Below are 17124 nucleotides of genomic sequence, written 5' to 3' on the forward strand. Positions count from 1 at the left end.
ATAATTTTTGCTTTCAGCTGCTTGAAACAATGTAAATTAGAACATTGAGAGTGAACCAAAACTGTAAAGTTTGCAGGCTGTAAAATGAAAGACTCTTACATGGGACCCCTTTCACATTACACATAGTGATCTGGCAAATTGTTGATTAACAACAATTATTCAGAGCAGCTTTGGAGTAGTCTGCTACTTCACCAGGAATCCATCATTTAATTTCAAGTACTACTCTTTAATATATTATCTGTAGTTACTGCAAAATGTGATTTTTCAACATGTCATCTTTCAGGTCTTCTCCCCTCTCCTATAGGAGAATAAAACCCGATAATATATTTTTTGCCATTTTTTCTTCATAAAAGGTCAAAGGTCAGGTTCAAAGCAAGGGGGACGCCTGCAGTGCAGACCTTTAGACTTGCTTCTCAAACTGATGTAAAACATGACAAATGGCTTGTCAAGGACTTGTCAAAAGTAGGTCAAGATAAAAGACTTGTATAATTCAGTTTTTTAGAACCTAACATCCTCAACACTTTAACTCAGATGTCGTCCACGTGTTTTGTTCTTTGATGTCTCTGATGTTTCGTGTTTCAGATACTTATAACCAAAGCCCCGTGGCTGACAGAAGACTGTCTGTCTCTCTGTTCATGTTGGTAGGTCACTGTTGTAGAAGTCTGTCCGCTCATATGTGTCTGTCTCTCTTCATTTCTGCAGCATGTTTCTCTCTTTGTTTCTGTCTCTCGTCTGCGGTGGCGATGATAAAGCCCAGAGACAAACAGCTGAGCTGCCTCAGATTTCAACAACAAAGCTGTGTTTGAAGGTTACATCATTCCCACACATCATCTGATTTCAGTGAGTTTTTGCAAGAAGAATGTACCGTCAGTTTCTGCCTGTTCCAAAAAACAAAACAAAACTTGCTCTTCAAGAAATGTGGTTTGTGGAAAATTATGATTTCCTTAATAAAGCCTGAAAATCACATTACTAAACAACTGACAAAATAATTACAAAACCCTTCTATTATTGTCTATTACTGAATTGTGCATTGTGGGGAATGCAAGGTTGACACCAAAAGCCTGTAAAAGCATTAGGCCTAACTGTCTTTTTTGTACACACATTTTTTTTTATTGGGTGGGTGCTAAAAACCTCAGATATAAAAAGTAGTCCAAGAATAAGCAAGGGTATTTTATACAAACAATGCAAATTAAATTAAAAATTAAAAGATCAGACAAGGAACTTGCAGACAGTTTCCAAATGGCAAACAGATAATCATAATAAGCGGGCAGTTGTCTAGGTTCATGGCCTGAGTCTAATATAATTAAATAAAACCACGAACAATGAGTAGCACAATGGTAGAAAGGTCAGTAGGCCTACTCCTTCCTTTCTTTTTGAGAATTGAAGTCGGTTGCACAAACAAGATGGACACAATGTTATGTTTTCATATAATTCAACACTCATACAAGACCATCATGAGTCGCCTCTATAGGACAAAGGGCCTCATGATAAAGTATATAGATATTGTAAGTGAAAAATACATAATGTTTAGCAAAAAGTTTTAATTTTGAGAACCACAGATAATAATAATAATAATAATAATAAAGCTTTATTTATATAGCACTTTTTATACAACACATGCAGGCTCAAAGTGCTTTACAAAATGACAAGTTAACAAACAAACAACAAGAAATTCCCCTCAGATTATTTGTTAAGAACTTTAAAAGGTACATGCAGCCAAATATAACATTGTATCAGGTTAATAGACACATGGAGGTACAATGTATGACAATACAAATAAAATGGAATAAAATAAATAATGGTTTCACTCTGACAGATAATAAGACACAAGACAACTGAGTCGATGCAACAATATAAAATATAATAAAACCCCATAAAATGTGTCCCCGCATTTTAAAATACTCCTACTACTTCCTTCTTACTTCCGGTCCCGTGGCCCTCGTCACGTGACGCGGCTTATCTTGTGACGTGTAGTCGAGCCGGAGCTTTTGTTGTTGTTTTTCTGGGATGCAGTAGTGGACCCAGTTTACTGTAAAATGGAGCGGTACGGGTCGGACACGGAGAGGGACGATACACCACTGCTTCAAAGGGCCGAGGAGGAAAGAGTCCAGAGAGGTAAAACTAAAATATCTCCAGGTAACCGAGCAAGCTAACATTACCATTGCCTGTAAGGGAGGTTCATTTCGGAACATATGTCTCAAAGCCGCGCTGTTTCAGGCTGTTAAATGTGGAGAAAAAGCTTAAATGGAACCTATTTTAACTAATTGCTTAATTACGTTGTTACGTGTTTAACTCATGGCAACTCTTTGTTTACACAGCAAATAATCAATAGTGATAAGTTGAACACCTGCACCATAATTGATTATACTTAATAATGTATAATGATACAACACGACGGACGCCTCTATAATTGCCCAATGATTACAATGTCCACATATATAAACATGTCTAATTTACAGTTGGATTTTGTTGCAAGGTGCATCTGAATATTGATTTCATTTCCCACACCCAACCTGTGCCTTTGTCACGAGTTTTAGGGACAATCCGTTCTGAGCTTTTGTCATAAGACACACCTAATGTGCACCTGAGCTTTGAGTCATGTCATGTTTGCATACCTAAATAGTTATTTAGATAAAAACGGTTCCTAAAAAGTTATGCAAAGTCTGGATATAAGTTGAAACCCTGAGAAACAGTCTATGTTGGTGTAAAAGTGTACTGAGAATCCATTAAGGTATAAATGTATAATGTTAGGCATGCCAACCTGCCAACCTGCCAGATAAGAAGACTAAAACTGGTTGTGTAGGCGTGTGGCGTAGTGGGTTGTCCGTAGGTGTTCGGATCTGGGGGTCACAGGTTCAAACCCCACTGCAGTCAGCATGTCGTTGTGTCCCTGGGCAAGACTTCACCCCAAATTGCTCCTGTGGGGATTGTCCACAGTATTGAGTATGTAAGTCGCTTTGGATAAAAGTGTCTAACTTGTAATGTAATGTTGTGTCATTATCTTTTAAAATGACTGAGAGAGAAGGTGCTTTTCTTTTACTATGCAAACTATAGTAGCAGTGCTAACCATAATGACACTTTATCTGCACATTATGCAAAAGAGACTCATTGCATGTAGATAGAAGGTATAGTTATTGAAACAAATGGGGCATTATGTCAAAATTAAATCCACTTAAACATCAATTTGGTCTGCCGAATGAGAATGATCTGTAATTACTTTATTTTAAAGATGTATATATTGTAGCCAGTGATTAACATTGTCACTGTCATAATAAAGAGTAAATGAATGCTATGTGTTATTCTTTTTTCAATGATTAATAACATTTGTCAATAGATTAATTCACAGCCCAAGTTTGGTTGTATTCAGTACACATATAAATATATATAGTCATTTTTCTCTATAATGTGTGATACAAATACAGCTAACATCATCCTGCAAACAGTCTCATTGTTGTTGTCTCCGTCTCCTGCAGTCCCAGCATGCGGCTCATCGCGCTATGGCCTGGCTCTTCTCTCCTCTTTTGGTTTCTTTGTGGTCTACTCCTTGCGCGTGAACCTCAGTGTGGCAATGGTGGACATGCTGAACAACACCCAGTCCGACACAAACCACAGCAGCTCAGTGTGTCCGGCTCATGCCAACCCTCCACGCCCCAAACACAACCACACAGTGAGTAAGAACAGAAACACAGCTGAGTCAAAAGAATAATTAAAACTGGTTCAACTTATCCTTGGAGCTGTATTGCACACAAGAGCATTTCCTTGATTAGTTAAGTCCTTTTTGCAAAGTAAGAACGATTTAAGTGGCACAAATAACTACATTTTCTGCCTAAAAAGACTTAAAAAAAAAAAGTAAATCCAGCTGCAAGTAGTAAGTAAGTGCCCACTGCAACAGCAGCTCAATTCATCATTTTCACAACTAGTACTGCTTTAAGATTGTTATTGTTACTCATCCTTGTGTGTTCCTCTGTGGCCTTTTAGAGACAAATAGTTTAATTAAAGTTGAAAGAGCACACACGATCACACCCATTTCAGACAGTAAAACCCTTGTTGTCGGGCTTTAAAAATTCCCCCAATGTTTTCCCTATTTGTCTGCCTGGAAAAACTGTAATCATTACTGGATAGTTAGATTTATAAGTTGACATCTGATTAGTAATTTGTCCTTGAAAAATAGAATCTGGTTTCAAACCGCATTTAGGACTGATGCACAAACTAAGCTTTTCAATCTTTCAAACTGAACAGTTGAGTATATGACAATGACCCGCCCCTCCTTACAGTCTGTGAAGGTAACAAAAGGCTGCTACAATCATCCAGAAAGGTTCTGCATTATTGTCAGAACAGTTCTACAGAGATGCTGTTATTTTGTTGGGTAACCTTTTGCTTCTTATTGAGAAGCTGTGTTGATGACCGCTTCTTTGCAGACAGACATAACAATGCATGGACAAAATCAACAACGTAAATGTTGACCATACTTGCCCTTTGTTGTTGACTGTGTGTGACTGTCCTGCAACTAACAACTATTTTCATAATTGTATAATCTGTCAATTAATTGTCCAAAAAGTGTTGTAAAATATTGAGTGATGGTGACATCTTTACATGTCTTGTTATTCCTTTTGAAAATCCAAAGATATTCAGTTTCAATTATATAAAAACAGAGAAAAAGCAGGAAGTCTCTATATTTGAGGTCAAAACAATGACATTTCTTGCTATATTTGCATGAAAGATTACGTATATTTGTTCTATCTGTCGATTAGAGGACTAGTTGATGCAGCTCTAGTGTGTGTTCATGTTAGAGGTGAACTTTAGGACGTTCAAAAAAACAAGATGATTGTAAAAACAGGAACATAAAGTGAATAACAAGTACAAACCGACTGTTGAAGTAACCTGTGCACACAAGCAGTAAAACTGTAGTTTGATCAAACTAAACTCCTGACACCCCCCCCTACAGGCCAGTGTGTATAACTGGGACTCTGAGACCCAGGGCTGGATCCTGGGCTCCTTCTTCTACGGATACATCCTCACACAGATCCTCGGGGGATACCTGGCCGGCCGCTGGGGCCCCAAGTGGCTGATGGGATTGGGGATCCTGGGAACTGTATTTTTTACGCTGCTCACCCCTGTGGCTGCTGACCTGGGCGCAAAATACCTCATCGCTGTCAGGGTGCTGGAAGGGATAGGAGAGGTAGGTTGTTTCATTACTACATAAACACAGGGTGATACAAAACATTGTGGGGAAATGTATACCATAAGCTGTAGTGCATTCAAATACAAAATGTGCTTTAAATGTCCTTTTAAAATGCATCTATGAGCACCCATAATCTTAATGGAGTTAATAGACACACCTACAGCCACACCAGATACAGCGATGGTTTGCATGTACAGATAAGTGGATGGTTATTTGTACTTTTTGCACTCCTGTTGATGCTCTTCTTATGTTTGTCTTCAGGGAGTGACGTTCCCTGCCATGTACACCATGTGGGCGGCCTGGGCCCCCCCGCTGGAGAGGAGCCGCCTGCTCACTATCTCCTACATCGGTAAGACACACACACACACAAGGGGTACAATGTTAACACAAAGGGAAACGTTTTTATTTATGCAACACAGTATGAAACAGTAGAATTGGGTTTTAACTGCCTTAATGTTCCTTTAACAGAATCGTGATATTAGCTTTCCAACTAATTGTTTAATAAATTGATGAATAGAAAAACATTGTTGATATTAGATTAAAAGCACAACATTAGATTTGGTTATTGAAGCGTTTTAACTTCTGGACACAAAACAATTTGAAGATATTTTCCACTATTTTCTGAATGATTTTTTTGTACTTACTCATTTCAAAACAACATATTAACTTACAATGTAGGAACTTGATCTAAATGATTAATCTCTCTGTGAAGCTGACCATTGAGCGGCCCGACCAAGCAAGGAGGCAGAGGCAGAACGTCCCAATACAACCCGGTGTGGGCATTTATTACTCCTTGTGGTACATGACACAGCCTCAATCTTACTGTCTCATGTGAACACAGTCACCAGCAACAAGGATCTCCCACACACACACACACACTAACAGGAAAACAGAACCTAAATACACACAGGACTAATCAAACGAACAAGACACAGGTGAGGAGGGAGGAGAAAACACAGGGCACCAGGTGAACGCAATCACCAGCAACAGACAAGACGGGAGGGGGAACACTTTTCAAACTAAAACAGGAAACAGAGACAGACAAACTAAAACATAGACAGATCGTGACAAATAGATGCATAAATTACATATAATCACATTCTTCCTGTGCAATGTTTTAGGGTGGAACAAATTAATATACTTCGCCAATAATGAAGCTATATAATCCGTAACGGAGGCCGAGATCTATGGCCCCAGAGATCACCTCCGTTACACTCTCGCTCACCATGTGTAGAGCAGGGTATGACTCACCCATCTCACCTCATCATCAGACATATCATTTTGAATGTCTACCTCTCACTTTCTGTATATTCATCATTTGTAAGTTACTCTGTGCATTCAGACCGCTGCAGGATACAAATGTTTGTCTTCTCTCTTCCTCCCCAGGAGCCCAGCTGGGGACGGTCGTATCTCTTCCTCTGTCTGGACAAATCTGCTTCTACCTGGACTGGACCTACGTCTTCTACATATTCGGTAAAACATCTGGGGGTTTCGCTAGTGTAGGGTGGGAGGGTGGTTCCTTTGTTGCTGACTTTCCCTCCACCAGAAATACGTTATTTTATTTCCAATTCCAGTGATTTAACACATTTTCCTGATTTCTATTTGGGTTTTGATGAGCTTCAACTTTTCTTTGTGTTGCGGTTTTTGCATTGATTTCAGAATATGAGCAACTTTTTTTATCATTGATGAATTCCTTACTATTCTATTTCCACGTGATGCATTAAGCCAGAAAACCATTGTCTAGTAAGACTTTAGGTCATGAAAGTGACATCATGAATAAGTCGATTATTGAGTGAACATCTCAGACGATGTCTCATCTTGTCTAATTAGGAAAGTGTAAATAAAAAATGCTCTTCTGTAGTCGCTGCAGGTCTGGATTATGGAGTCTCTGGAGTATTTCCCTGGCGTCAAGCAGCCTCTCCATTGATTAGTCAGAGATGTTTGAGAGAACACTTATCCTCTAATCCTCAGACCAGCTGTTTCCAGTGTCTGCTCCTTTGTTCCTCTTTGGCCGGTGGAAACGATGAGTTCGCAAGTTTGAGAAGAAAATGTGCTCACGGATGGAAAAATAAGTCCTGCCTAATTGACTGGCTTGCATGCCACTGCCACTAGTTAACCCCATTTGTAAACCACAGGGCAGATGTAAGCAGATTTATATTACACAGTTAAATAAGGGGGATTACTTATTTTAGTTTCATGAAACTGACAAACACAGTGCCTTCTTCCACCATCATTACAATCCTGTGTGTGTGTGTGTGTGTGTGTGTGTGTGTGTGTGTGTGTGTGTGTGTGTGTGTGTGTGTGTGTGTGTGTGTGTGTGTGTGTGTGTGTGTGTGTGTGTGATGTGTGTGTGTGTGTGTGTGTGTGTGTGTGTGTGTGTGTGTGTGTGTGTGTGTGTGTGTGTGGTGGTGTGTGTGTGTGTGTGTGTGTGTGTGTGTGTGTGTGTGTGTGTGGTGTGTGTGTGGTGTGTGTGTGTGTGTGTGTGTGTGTGTGTGTGTGTGTGTGTGTGTGTGTGTGTGTGCAGGTGCTATCGGCCTGGTGTGGTTCGTCTTGTGGACGTGTCTGGCCTTCGACAGTCCGAACACTCACCCTCGGATCTCAGAGCAGGAGAGGCTCTACATCACCAACTCTCTCAAGAACGAGGTAACACCAGAAACAGACTCTGTGTCCAGAAATCAAGCTTTAAAAACAAGCCTTCGTAGATATGAGGAAAGGTTTTATTATTCAACTCTGGTTTGCACAAAAACAGCACTCAAAAACAATGAAACCTGGTGAATTAACAGGTAACTATGAAATGTGACTCAAACTTTAAAATACGACAAAAAAAAACATCATCAATTTTTTTGTACTATTTCCTCTTCTCCTTTTTTTGTTTGCAACGTATTTAACAAATAAAATACCCACCAAAAAGTAAAATATATTTGATGAATTCTTTATTTTTAGCTGTTATTAATATGTAAAAGTTCAGAAGATTATATCACTAATTGGTATTTTGAGATATCCTTTGTTCTGTTCTTCACTCTCTTGTGAAGACAGTAGCAGCAGAGTATTTCAGGCGTTTCCTGCGCAGTACAATCATCAGATAGTAATGTTGCATAACCTCAGTGTGACGCTGTGTTTTATTCTCTTATCTGTGTAACTCATCGGTGTCACGGCCCTCGCTATGACTCACTTTATTATCACATTCAGACGCTCACTCATAACTCATGAATCTTTATGAAGACACAGTGTCACAAAGTATAACTGTTGGATTCTTCTGCAGTGTTGTGAATTAGAAAATAACAAGATGACAAGGAATACCTCAACCCCCCAAAATAAACAGTTGTACATTACATTACATGTTAGACACTTTTATCCAAAGCGACTTACATACTCAATACTGTGGGCAATCCCCACAGGAGCAATTTGGGGTGAAGTGTCTCAGGGACACAACGACATGCTGACTGCAGTGGGGTTTGAACCTGTGACCCCCTGATCCAAAAACCAATGCTCAACCCACTGCACCACACGCCTCCCTATATATAGTTACTCACCTGACTTTAACTCTTGAAGAAAAAAACATTATTTTGCACGTCTCTACAGTGACAAAGAATCCTAAAACTGATACAAATGTATATATGAATTAAAAGTAATTTCGGGTCATGTTCAACAACAGCAAACATATATAAAAACACCCATTTATAAACTCTGATACAAGTCCAATTTTTCCAGTCAGTCCCTACTTCCCACCAGCAGGGGGAGATAAAGCTAACAGAATAAAAAGAGCAATAGAGACCCATTGGAAGATAAACTGGCATGAGACTTTACAGGATCATAGAAAGCCTGTTTCCATTTATTCAGAGGTTACATAGACACGTCCTAGTGGTGTACCTGGATTTATTTATGTACATATGCAATGCAAATAATCACACAGCTGAAGGTTGAAAGTTAAATTCAAAGTCAACTTTATTGTCCATCCTTCAGTTTGTGTGTACAGACAGAGGCCGTTTCTCAATGTCGAGGAGGCTTGCTTGGTAGCACATGTATGCTGGGCATTTAAACAGTCCTTCGGCGCCACTCGATGACGTAGTATGCTTGAAATAGTGTCTCTGGAGCAGCTTTACTCGACATTGAGAGATCGAAAAGCCGTTTCCCACAATCCCGAATACAAAAAATACAAATATATATATACAAATATGTATATCCTATATATTCACAATCAACAGACACATTTATACATATGCACACATTAAGACATAAATAAAAGCACAACAATCAATATATACAAATTAACAGTCCCTTCAATAACTTTGAGAAATGTGCATTAGTGCAAGATTGTCCATAGCAGCGTAAAACGTGTCTGGTGCTGGATTTGAGTGTCTGAGTGTGTGTGTTAAAGAAATTACTAATCATTTGGCGATTTATCACATTTGATGCATTAATGAAGAGCTTTCTAATAAATCTGCTCTCTGTTCTCCACTTCCTGTCCCAGCTGTCCACGTCAGCAGGATACATCCCCTGGAGAGCCATCCTAACGTCCGGCCCGCTGTGGGCCATCGTGGTCGCTCACTTCTCCTACAACTGGACCTTCTACACGCTGCTCACGCTGCTGCCCACTTACATGAAGGAGGTGCTGGGGTTCAGCATTCAGCAGGTGAGGGCCACGTCACACACATGCATCTGTGGAGCTGATCGCTGATGGGATGAGGTGTGAGATGAAACGGGCATATTAACACATTATTTAAGTAAAATACAATTAGATGTCAAAAGGTTATAAAATTCAAAGACAGTGTTCATAGTCAAGCATCTTTTCTTGTCCTCAACAGAACGGGATGCTGTCGGCTCTTCCCTACATCGGCTGTGTGGTGTTAGCGGTGCTGAGCGGTCAGCTGGCCGATCACCTGAGGGAGACCTGGCTCGTCCGCACCGTCACGGTCAGGAAGGTCTTCTCCATCGTTGGTGAGGACTGTCTATAACTATATTACTGTGTGAGGCTCTAAAGTCTAAATACACCATGTGTGCTACTTCTGACCAGAGGTGGGAAGTAGTGGAGTACAAATACTTCGTAACTGTACTTAAGTACATTTGTCTGGTATCGGTACTTTACTCCACTACTTATTTTTCTGACGACTTTTTACTTTGACTTCTTACATTTTGAACCCAAACACCTGTACTTTCTACTTCTTACATTTTGAACACAAATACCTGTACTTCTACTTCTTACATTTTGAACACAAATACCTGTACTTTCTACTTCTTACATTTTGAACACAAATACCTGTACTTTCTACTTCTTACATTTTGAACCCAAATACCTGTACTTTCTACTTCTTACATTTTGAACACAAATACCTGTACTTTCTACTTCTTACATGTTGAACTCAAATACCTGTACTTTCTACTTCTTACATGTTGAACTCAAATACCTGTACTTTCTACTTCTTACATTTTGAACACAAATACCTGAACTTTCTACTTCTTACATGTTGAACCCAAATACCTGTACTTTCTACTTCTTACATTTTGAACACAAATACCTGTACTTTCTACTTCTTACATTTTGAACACAAATACCTGTACTTTCTACTTCTTACATTTTGAACACAAATACCTGTACTTTCTACTTCTTACATTTTGAACACAAATACCTGTACTTTCTACTTCTTACATTTTGAACACAAATACCTGTACTTTCTACTTCTTACATGTTGAACACAAATACCTGTACTTTCTACTTCTTACATGTTGAACACAAATACCTGTACTTTCTACTTCTTACATTTTGAACACAAATACCTGTACTTTCTACTTCTCACATTTCCCAAACAGGCTGGTTCCTTTAGTTTGAATGTGTGTTTGGTGGCGTGATCATTATTATTTAGAGTCATTGCGTGCCTATTGATTTGAACACGATCCGTGTATCCATCATTTCCTGGTCTTCTCTAAAGAAGAGGGACCAATGGAAACGTTGTCATGTTGCCGTTGTTCAGCATGGAAACATTCATTAGCTAACAATGACATTATTGTTCTATTAATATAAAGGGAGGTCAGGTACTCTTTAAAACAGCTGCTAGTTATGGGTACTTTTTACTGAAGTACATTTCAAAGCCCTCTTTACTTTTACTTGAGTAAAGAAGTTTAGTCAGTACTTCTACTTTTACCAGAGTATGTTTAAACACGAGTATCTGTACTTCTACTTGAGTAAAGGATGTGTGTTCTTTTGCCCTCTCTGCTTCTGAACCACCTGATGGTTTGTTTCTGCAGGGATGTTGGGGCCAGCCGTCTTCCTGGTGGCGGCGGGGTACACCGGCTGTGACTACACCCTGGCTGTGACCTTCCTCACCCTCTCCTCCGCTCTGGGGGGGGTGTCCGCCTCCGGCTTCAACATCAACCACCTGGACATCGCTCCTTCGTAAGAATTACCAAGTTAATCAACTAACATCTTAGTGCTCATCATCCAGGAAAACCTCAAAGTTAAACTGACAAACAAAATAACTTTTTATGTCATAAAAATGGTTTTTGCCCCCTTAAATTCAACACTTATAAGTAATTTAGTTACACTGTATGCATTTGACCTTTCAAATGTTTAATGTCAGAATTGTACAATAATGTAATGTGTCATTTTGTCCATAATTATAAATCCTGAGAAAGTACAGGAACATTTAATTTATAAGAATATATTCTGGTCCATTATCATACAGAGGTTTCAGATCTCCTCCAGGTGTAAGGAGATGAATTGTATTCAAGTGAAAGCTGTTAAGTTGTAGTCAACACTGTAGTGGGTATTTGATGTACTCATTTTGTTTCTAGGTATGCTGGTATTCTCCTGGGAATCACCAACACGTTTGCCACCATTCCTGGCATGGTGGGCCCAGTCATCGCAAGGACCCTCACCCAACAGGTGAGAAGTGTACCCTCACTCTTCATTAACCCGTCATTAACCCGTCTGCACAGTGGATAAGATTCCCTTACATTGAACAGAGCAGTGATAGTTTGGTGTTTCAAAAGGTTGAGATCACTCCAGATCTCCTGAGCTCCAGCGTCTCTTACCAAACAGATGGGATCCTTTCTTGGCTTGATACTTCATTTCCTGTTTAATAGGTTTAGTCAGAGCAGGATTAGGGTTTCTTTGTCTGGTTTTCTGGATTAAAACAGGAAGACAGTACTCCATGCGGTCTCTGCTGTTGTAGTACTCTGCGTTTTAAGGCCCCAGCTCCACGGGAACCCATACGGCAAAACGCATCGGAGTAACGCAAATGCAACCGCAAAAAACCTTCCGCCCACACGCAATATACACCGGATTGTGTCAAGCTCCACGAGACGGCTCCGTTTACATCCAACCGCTGGAAAAGCTGCAGTACATATGCCGAACCTGTACGTGGCGCTGTAACTTCCTCCACAAAAGCAGCAACTTCCTCCACAAAAGCAGCGAAGAAGAATGGTTGTCATGGCTGCACTTCTGTGTATTCTCCGCGGTGGGGGCGGAGGGAACCGCGCAGAGTTTTTCGCCGGTCAATGTGTGTTAAAGTTTAAATCTTCATGCTTCCTCATGCAGCAGCTGATCCAGTAAGTAAACCCGACAGTAAAAATAAACATATTTATAACTAGTTTAGGTAGTTTGAGAGGTAATTAAAATAGCTAAGGGTGGTGATCTGACTTGAAGTGTGTGTTTTGCTCCCGCTGCTTCACAGCCGGAGGAGCTGCGTGTCTCCGTCCTGTCAGATTAGACTTCACTCGCGTTTATGTTCATATCGAGATAAAGATAAATAATCTGAATTCAGTGTGCAGTGCACTTTTGCGGGGGTGAGCAGCAGAGGTGGGGAGAGGCGGGGAGAGGCGGGGAGAGGCGGGGCTATGAAACTGGATGACCGTATAGGCGACCCCACGGCCCCGTTGGACCCCCCAGAGCGCTCCGTTCCCAGATCTATCCACCTTTGGACCCGTTGTCGTTTGCGGGGTCTGTTTCTACGTTTCTGTTACGGCGTCGTCGAGCTTAAAGGGCTATACGCATGAGAAATATGTGGATTCAACCCGTTTTCGTCCTCGTGGAGCCTAGGCCTAATACAGCAGATCATTGATTTTGGCTTTTAACCATCACCACACAGTTGAGAACAAAACTGTTTATTGGCCAATTATCCAACCATTGTCATTATTCATATTATCAACAATGGCAACCAGGTGAAGAATATCCTCCCACTGCCAGACCTCCACAGCCCCAGAGAAACGTCATAACGTAATAACGCTGGTTCAGGGGAAAAATGCCCTGGCTTGTTTGTGTTTCTTTAAACCAATCAGAGTGATCTTGTGTGGCGCTAAGCTCAGGATGCAGACAGTGCCATAACAAAACAGATAGTACTGTTAGTGGAGGGGGGGGGGGGGGGGTCTGATTCACTACATCACGTGAATCAGACCAGGTGAAGATCAAAAAAGTTGAGAACCCCGTTAAACAATCAAAGTATCTTCTTTTTTTTTAAACATGTATTTATAGATTTTTTACATTTATCACATTACACAAACACAACCGCACATTCCCCAACATTAGATATACAGTATGGCAGATACAAAATAATGCTAAAAATAAATAAATAAAAACTGTGCAGTTACTAGAAATCAGTTTAAAGTACAGACCAAGAATATCATTACATTTGCAATCAAAGCTTCTTTTAAGCAAGATACTATCTGAAACAGGTTTCCTAAACCAAACAAATTACGAAAAAATCAAATGATTATTTTGCAAGTTCACATTTTTTTGGGTCACTAACACGAACATTTCCACCATTTCAGTTTTTAGGATGTGCATATCATTTGTTGTTGTTACAATTGTCTTATTGTAATATATTCAAACCTTTTTAGAAATAGTATTAGCAGAATGCCTTATGGGAATTACTTTAAACGTGGCACATACAGTATTTTTAGTTGGACTTAAGGATGAACTGATTAGAATTAGTCAAGGTCGGTATGACGTAAAAAAAAAAAAAAGGTTTTTGGTTATAACTTAAAAATGTTTGATTAGTATCACAATTTCACTTGAATGTCTAATAAGATAACATGAAATGATGACATTTTGTACAGAAATTGATGCAAACTGCAACTTGAATAGTTGGCTAGAGCATAAAACAGTTGTAAAGGTCACCTATTATGCAAAACCCATTTTTTCATGTCTTTTAAACATCAACACGTGTCCCCTCTGTGGAAAGAGATTCTGAAAGTTTCAGGAAAAAAGATTCTCTCTCTTTCTGTCCTGATCCATTTATATAAAAACCTGTCTGAAAATCAGCTGATCAGATTTTGGTCACTTTATGATGTCATCACGTTTTTTTGTCTTGTGTAACCATTAGCCAATCACCAACCAAGGTAACCCCCCCCCCCCCACCTTATCACCTGAATCTCCTCCTAGAGCACCATTGTGTTCTTTTTAACCAAATATCTCTCAGAGGGGCGTGGGGAGGGGCTCCTTATTTTCATCTAAAGTAACAGACAGAGAATCAGCACTTTTGAAACAGGGCTGAAACAGAGGGGATTATGGGATGCTGCAATGATCTGTTTGGTGTTTGGAGCCAAACACTTCAGAGACAGGTTCTGTATATATCTGAGACCTGTAATATATTGAGGAAAAACAGTATAATAGGGGACCTTTAACACTCTTTATGAACTCTCCTGATTGTCCTCCAGAACACCATAGAAGAATGGCAGACAGTTTTCTACATCGCTGCCGGCATCAACCTGTTCGGAGCGACGGTCTACACTCTGTTCGGCCGAGGAGGCGTTCAGCCCTGGGCCGTCCACACGTCCTACAACCATGGAGACTGACACAGAAAACACACGTCGGACTCCTCCATTTGATGCTTGAGTGATGGTTTGATTAATCAACGGGTAAACAGCGAGATATACGTTCCAGCTGTGATTTTAATTGTCAAAGCGCTGCTAACTAACTGCCATTACACCCTGCAGGATGTTCGTTACTGTGACTGATCCAGAGTCTGTTGACAGATAATTTTACAGTCAGAGCAAGGAACAGAGAAGAGTGCAATTTTAGTGAAGGGAACATTTTATTTAGCAGAGCAAACAATCACAGTTTGATCTCTAAGAGGTATCAGAGGAAGCTGTTTTTACGAAGCAGGCCACTCTCTTTTTATTAGCAGAAAAATTGGAATTATTTTATGTTATATAAGGTTAAGTAAACCCTGTTTAATTGGCATATAATAGCTATGATACAGATTTATCCAAGTGTAGTTCCTTTAGTTTTCAGGTTTGTCAGGTAGCAAACTATCTAGGCTCGTTTGTCATTCGAGCCTCCAGAGCACTTTGCATATATGGTTATTGCCATTGTAAAAGTCTACGTTCTTAACAAGGACATTTATTTTCACTTGTGTGCGGACACATCTTAGTGCCAATACACTTTTTTTTGAAGTGGTTAAATGCTTCCCCCCCAAAAAAATGACATCAAAGTCATTATGCTCTTAGACTAAACACACGCATTGATACCGTTTCTCTAGAGGGAACAATGTGACTACACATGCACAACGCTTTGTCACATGCCTTGTAGTGACTCCTTAAAATGGATTTTAAAGCTCTTTGTCTTTCATGGGATTTGAAAAGGGACCAAGTTATTTTATTTGTTTGTATTTACTTGTGATATGTTGCCAATAAGGGATGTTTATGTGCACAATAACATGTTTATGTCCTCCTTTTATAGTTAAGGTAGCAGCCCTTAACTAAAGCATTTTGAAAGTATTTTATTTTTAATCTGTGACTAAGAAGATGTTCTGATGAAGGGAAAGTAAAACGTGCTTTGAAGAGGTTCCTGGAGGACACACAGCCTTTGATTTACTCACAGGATTTGCACTTTCTTTGTCAGCTCTCAGGTGTGTCTGAGAAGAATGGAAAAAGGATGTTTGTTTAATTTGTATCTGTTTTGTTTTTTTAATTGCGCACAGTTAAAGGTGGGGTAGGTAAGTTTGAGAAACCGGCTCGAGATACACTTTTTGTTATATTCCATGGAATGCTCTTAACATCCCGATAGCAATGAATATCTTAAGTGCTTTGACAAAAAATCCATAAAAAAATGTCATCTGTGGAAGCCGTGGCGCTGTAAAAAGCACGACCAATCATCTGAGCCGGCCCGGCTAAAATAACTGGATGGCCTACCTGCCTGTCAGCCTTCCATCTGTGCACAAACTTATCTCGTGCCCTCATTGGTCATGTGCGCGTTCGTGTGTGTTGGAGGAGGGGCTCTGTAAGGAAGTGGCAGATTTTCTCCGGTTGTGTATTTTCAAATTCTAGCGATCTCGAGCCGGTTTCTCAAACTTACCTACCCCACCTTTAACTCGATATGAATGGAAGTAATTCTCTATCTTAACTTTTTACTCCATATATGACTGTTTGTATCTTGCCCCTTTAAGTGTAATGACTATAGAGGGGTGAACCAAAATCAGCCTGAAGGGATTTGTCTCAGTTGTTGTTGCTGTAAGTAGCATCATCATCCCAATGCACTTGTGCCTTATTACATTAGCCTAAACAGGGTCAGACAAGTCAGGACCAAGGACTCATTGTTTTCATAAAGGAATCTTCTCGTTACTGCTTTTTCTGTTCCATTTACATGTGTCTACAAACAGAGAATAGGGGACTTTTGATTGCTGTGTATATACTGTATAGATACACTCTACAAAAAAGGGAATCATTGTATGTTTTTAACCTTGAAATATGTCAACATGTCTTAATTCACTGTAATGTATTGTATATTAATTTCACTTAATTTCAAACCTTTATTTAACCAGATTGGTCCCATTGAGATCATAGATATCTTTTTCAAGGGAGACCTGCAGAAAAATCCGCAGGTCTCAGTATATGATATACTTAATCATATACAGCTATTCTCAAATCGATATTGTGTTGTGTTGTTATTTCATTATATATCCAGTCACAGCGAAGTGAAGGAACATTATTTATAACTTATTTACATC

The 17124-nt window shown here is 39.7% G+C and overlaps 1 protein-coding gene across 2 annotated transcripts; it reads left to right on the plus strand.

Moving 5' to 3' along the window:
- Window positions 1–1956: 1956 nt before the first annotated feature.
- Window positions 1957–17046, plus strand: slc17a5 (solute carrier family 17 member 5). 2 transcript variants are annotated; one of them, XM_034152128.1, is made up of 11 exons: window positions 1957–2115; window positions 3474–3667; window positions 4946–5179; window positions 5444–5531; window positions 6569–6655; window positions 7707–7825; window positions 9654–9815; window positions 9988–10120; window positions 11426–11573; window positions 11972–12062; window positions 14834–17046. In XM_034152128.1, the coding sequence occupies exons 1-11, from the start codon at window positions 2037–2039 to the stop codon at window positions 14969–14971; spliced, it is 1473 nt and encodes a 490-aa protein (XP_034008019.1). In that variant the 5' UTR covers window positions 1957–2036; the 3' UTR covers window positions 14972–17046. The 2 variants fall into 2 exon arrangements, with proteins under 2 accessions (XP_034008019.1, XP_034008018.1); XM_034152127.1 differs by having other exon boundaries at window positions 1958–2136.
- Window positions 17047–17124: the final 78 nt, after the last annotated feature.

The sequence above is a fragment of the Trematomus bernacchii genome, unplaced genomic scaffold (assembly GCF_902827165.1).
Source record: "Trematomus bernacchii unplaced genomic scaffold, fTreBer1.1, whole genome shotgun sequence".
NCBI lineage: Eukaryota > Metazoa > Chordata > Actinopteri > Perciformes > Nototheniidae > Trematomus > Trematomus bernacchii.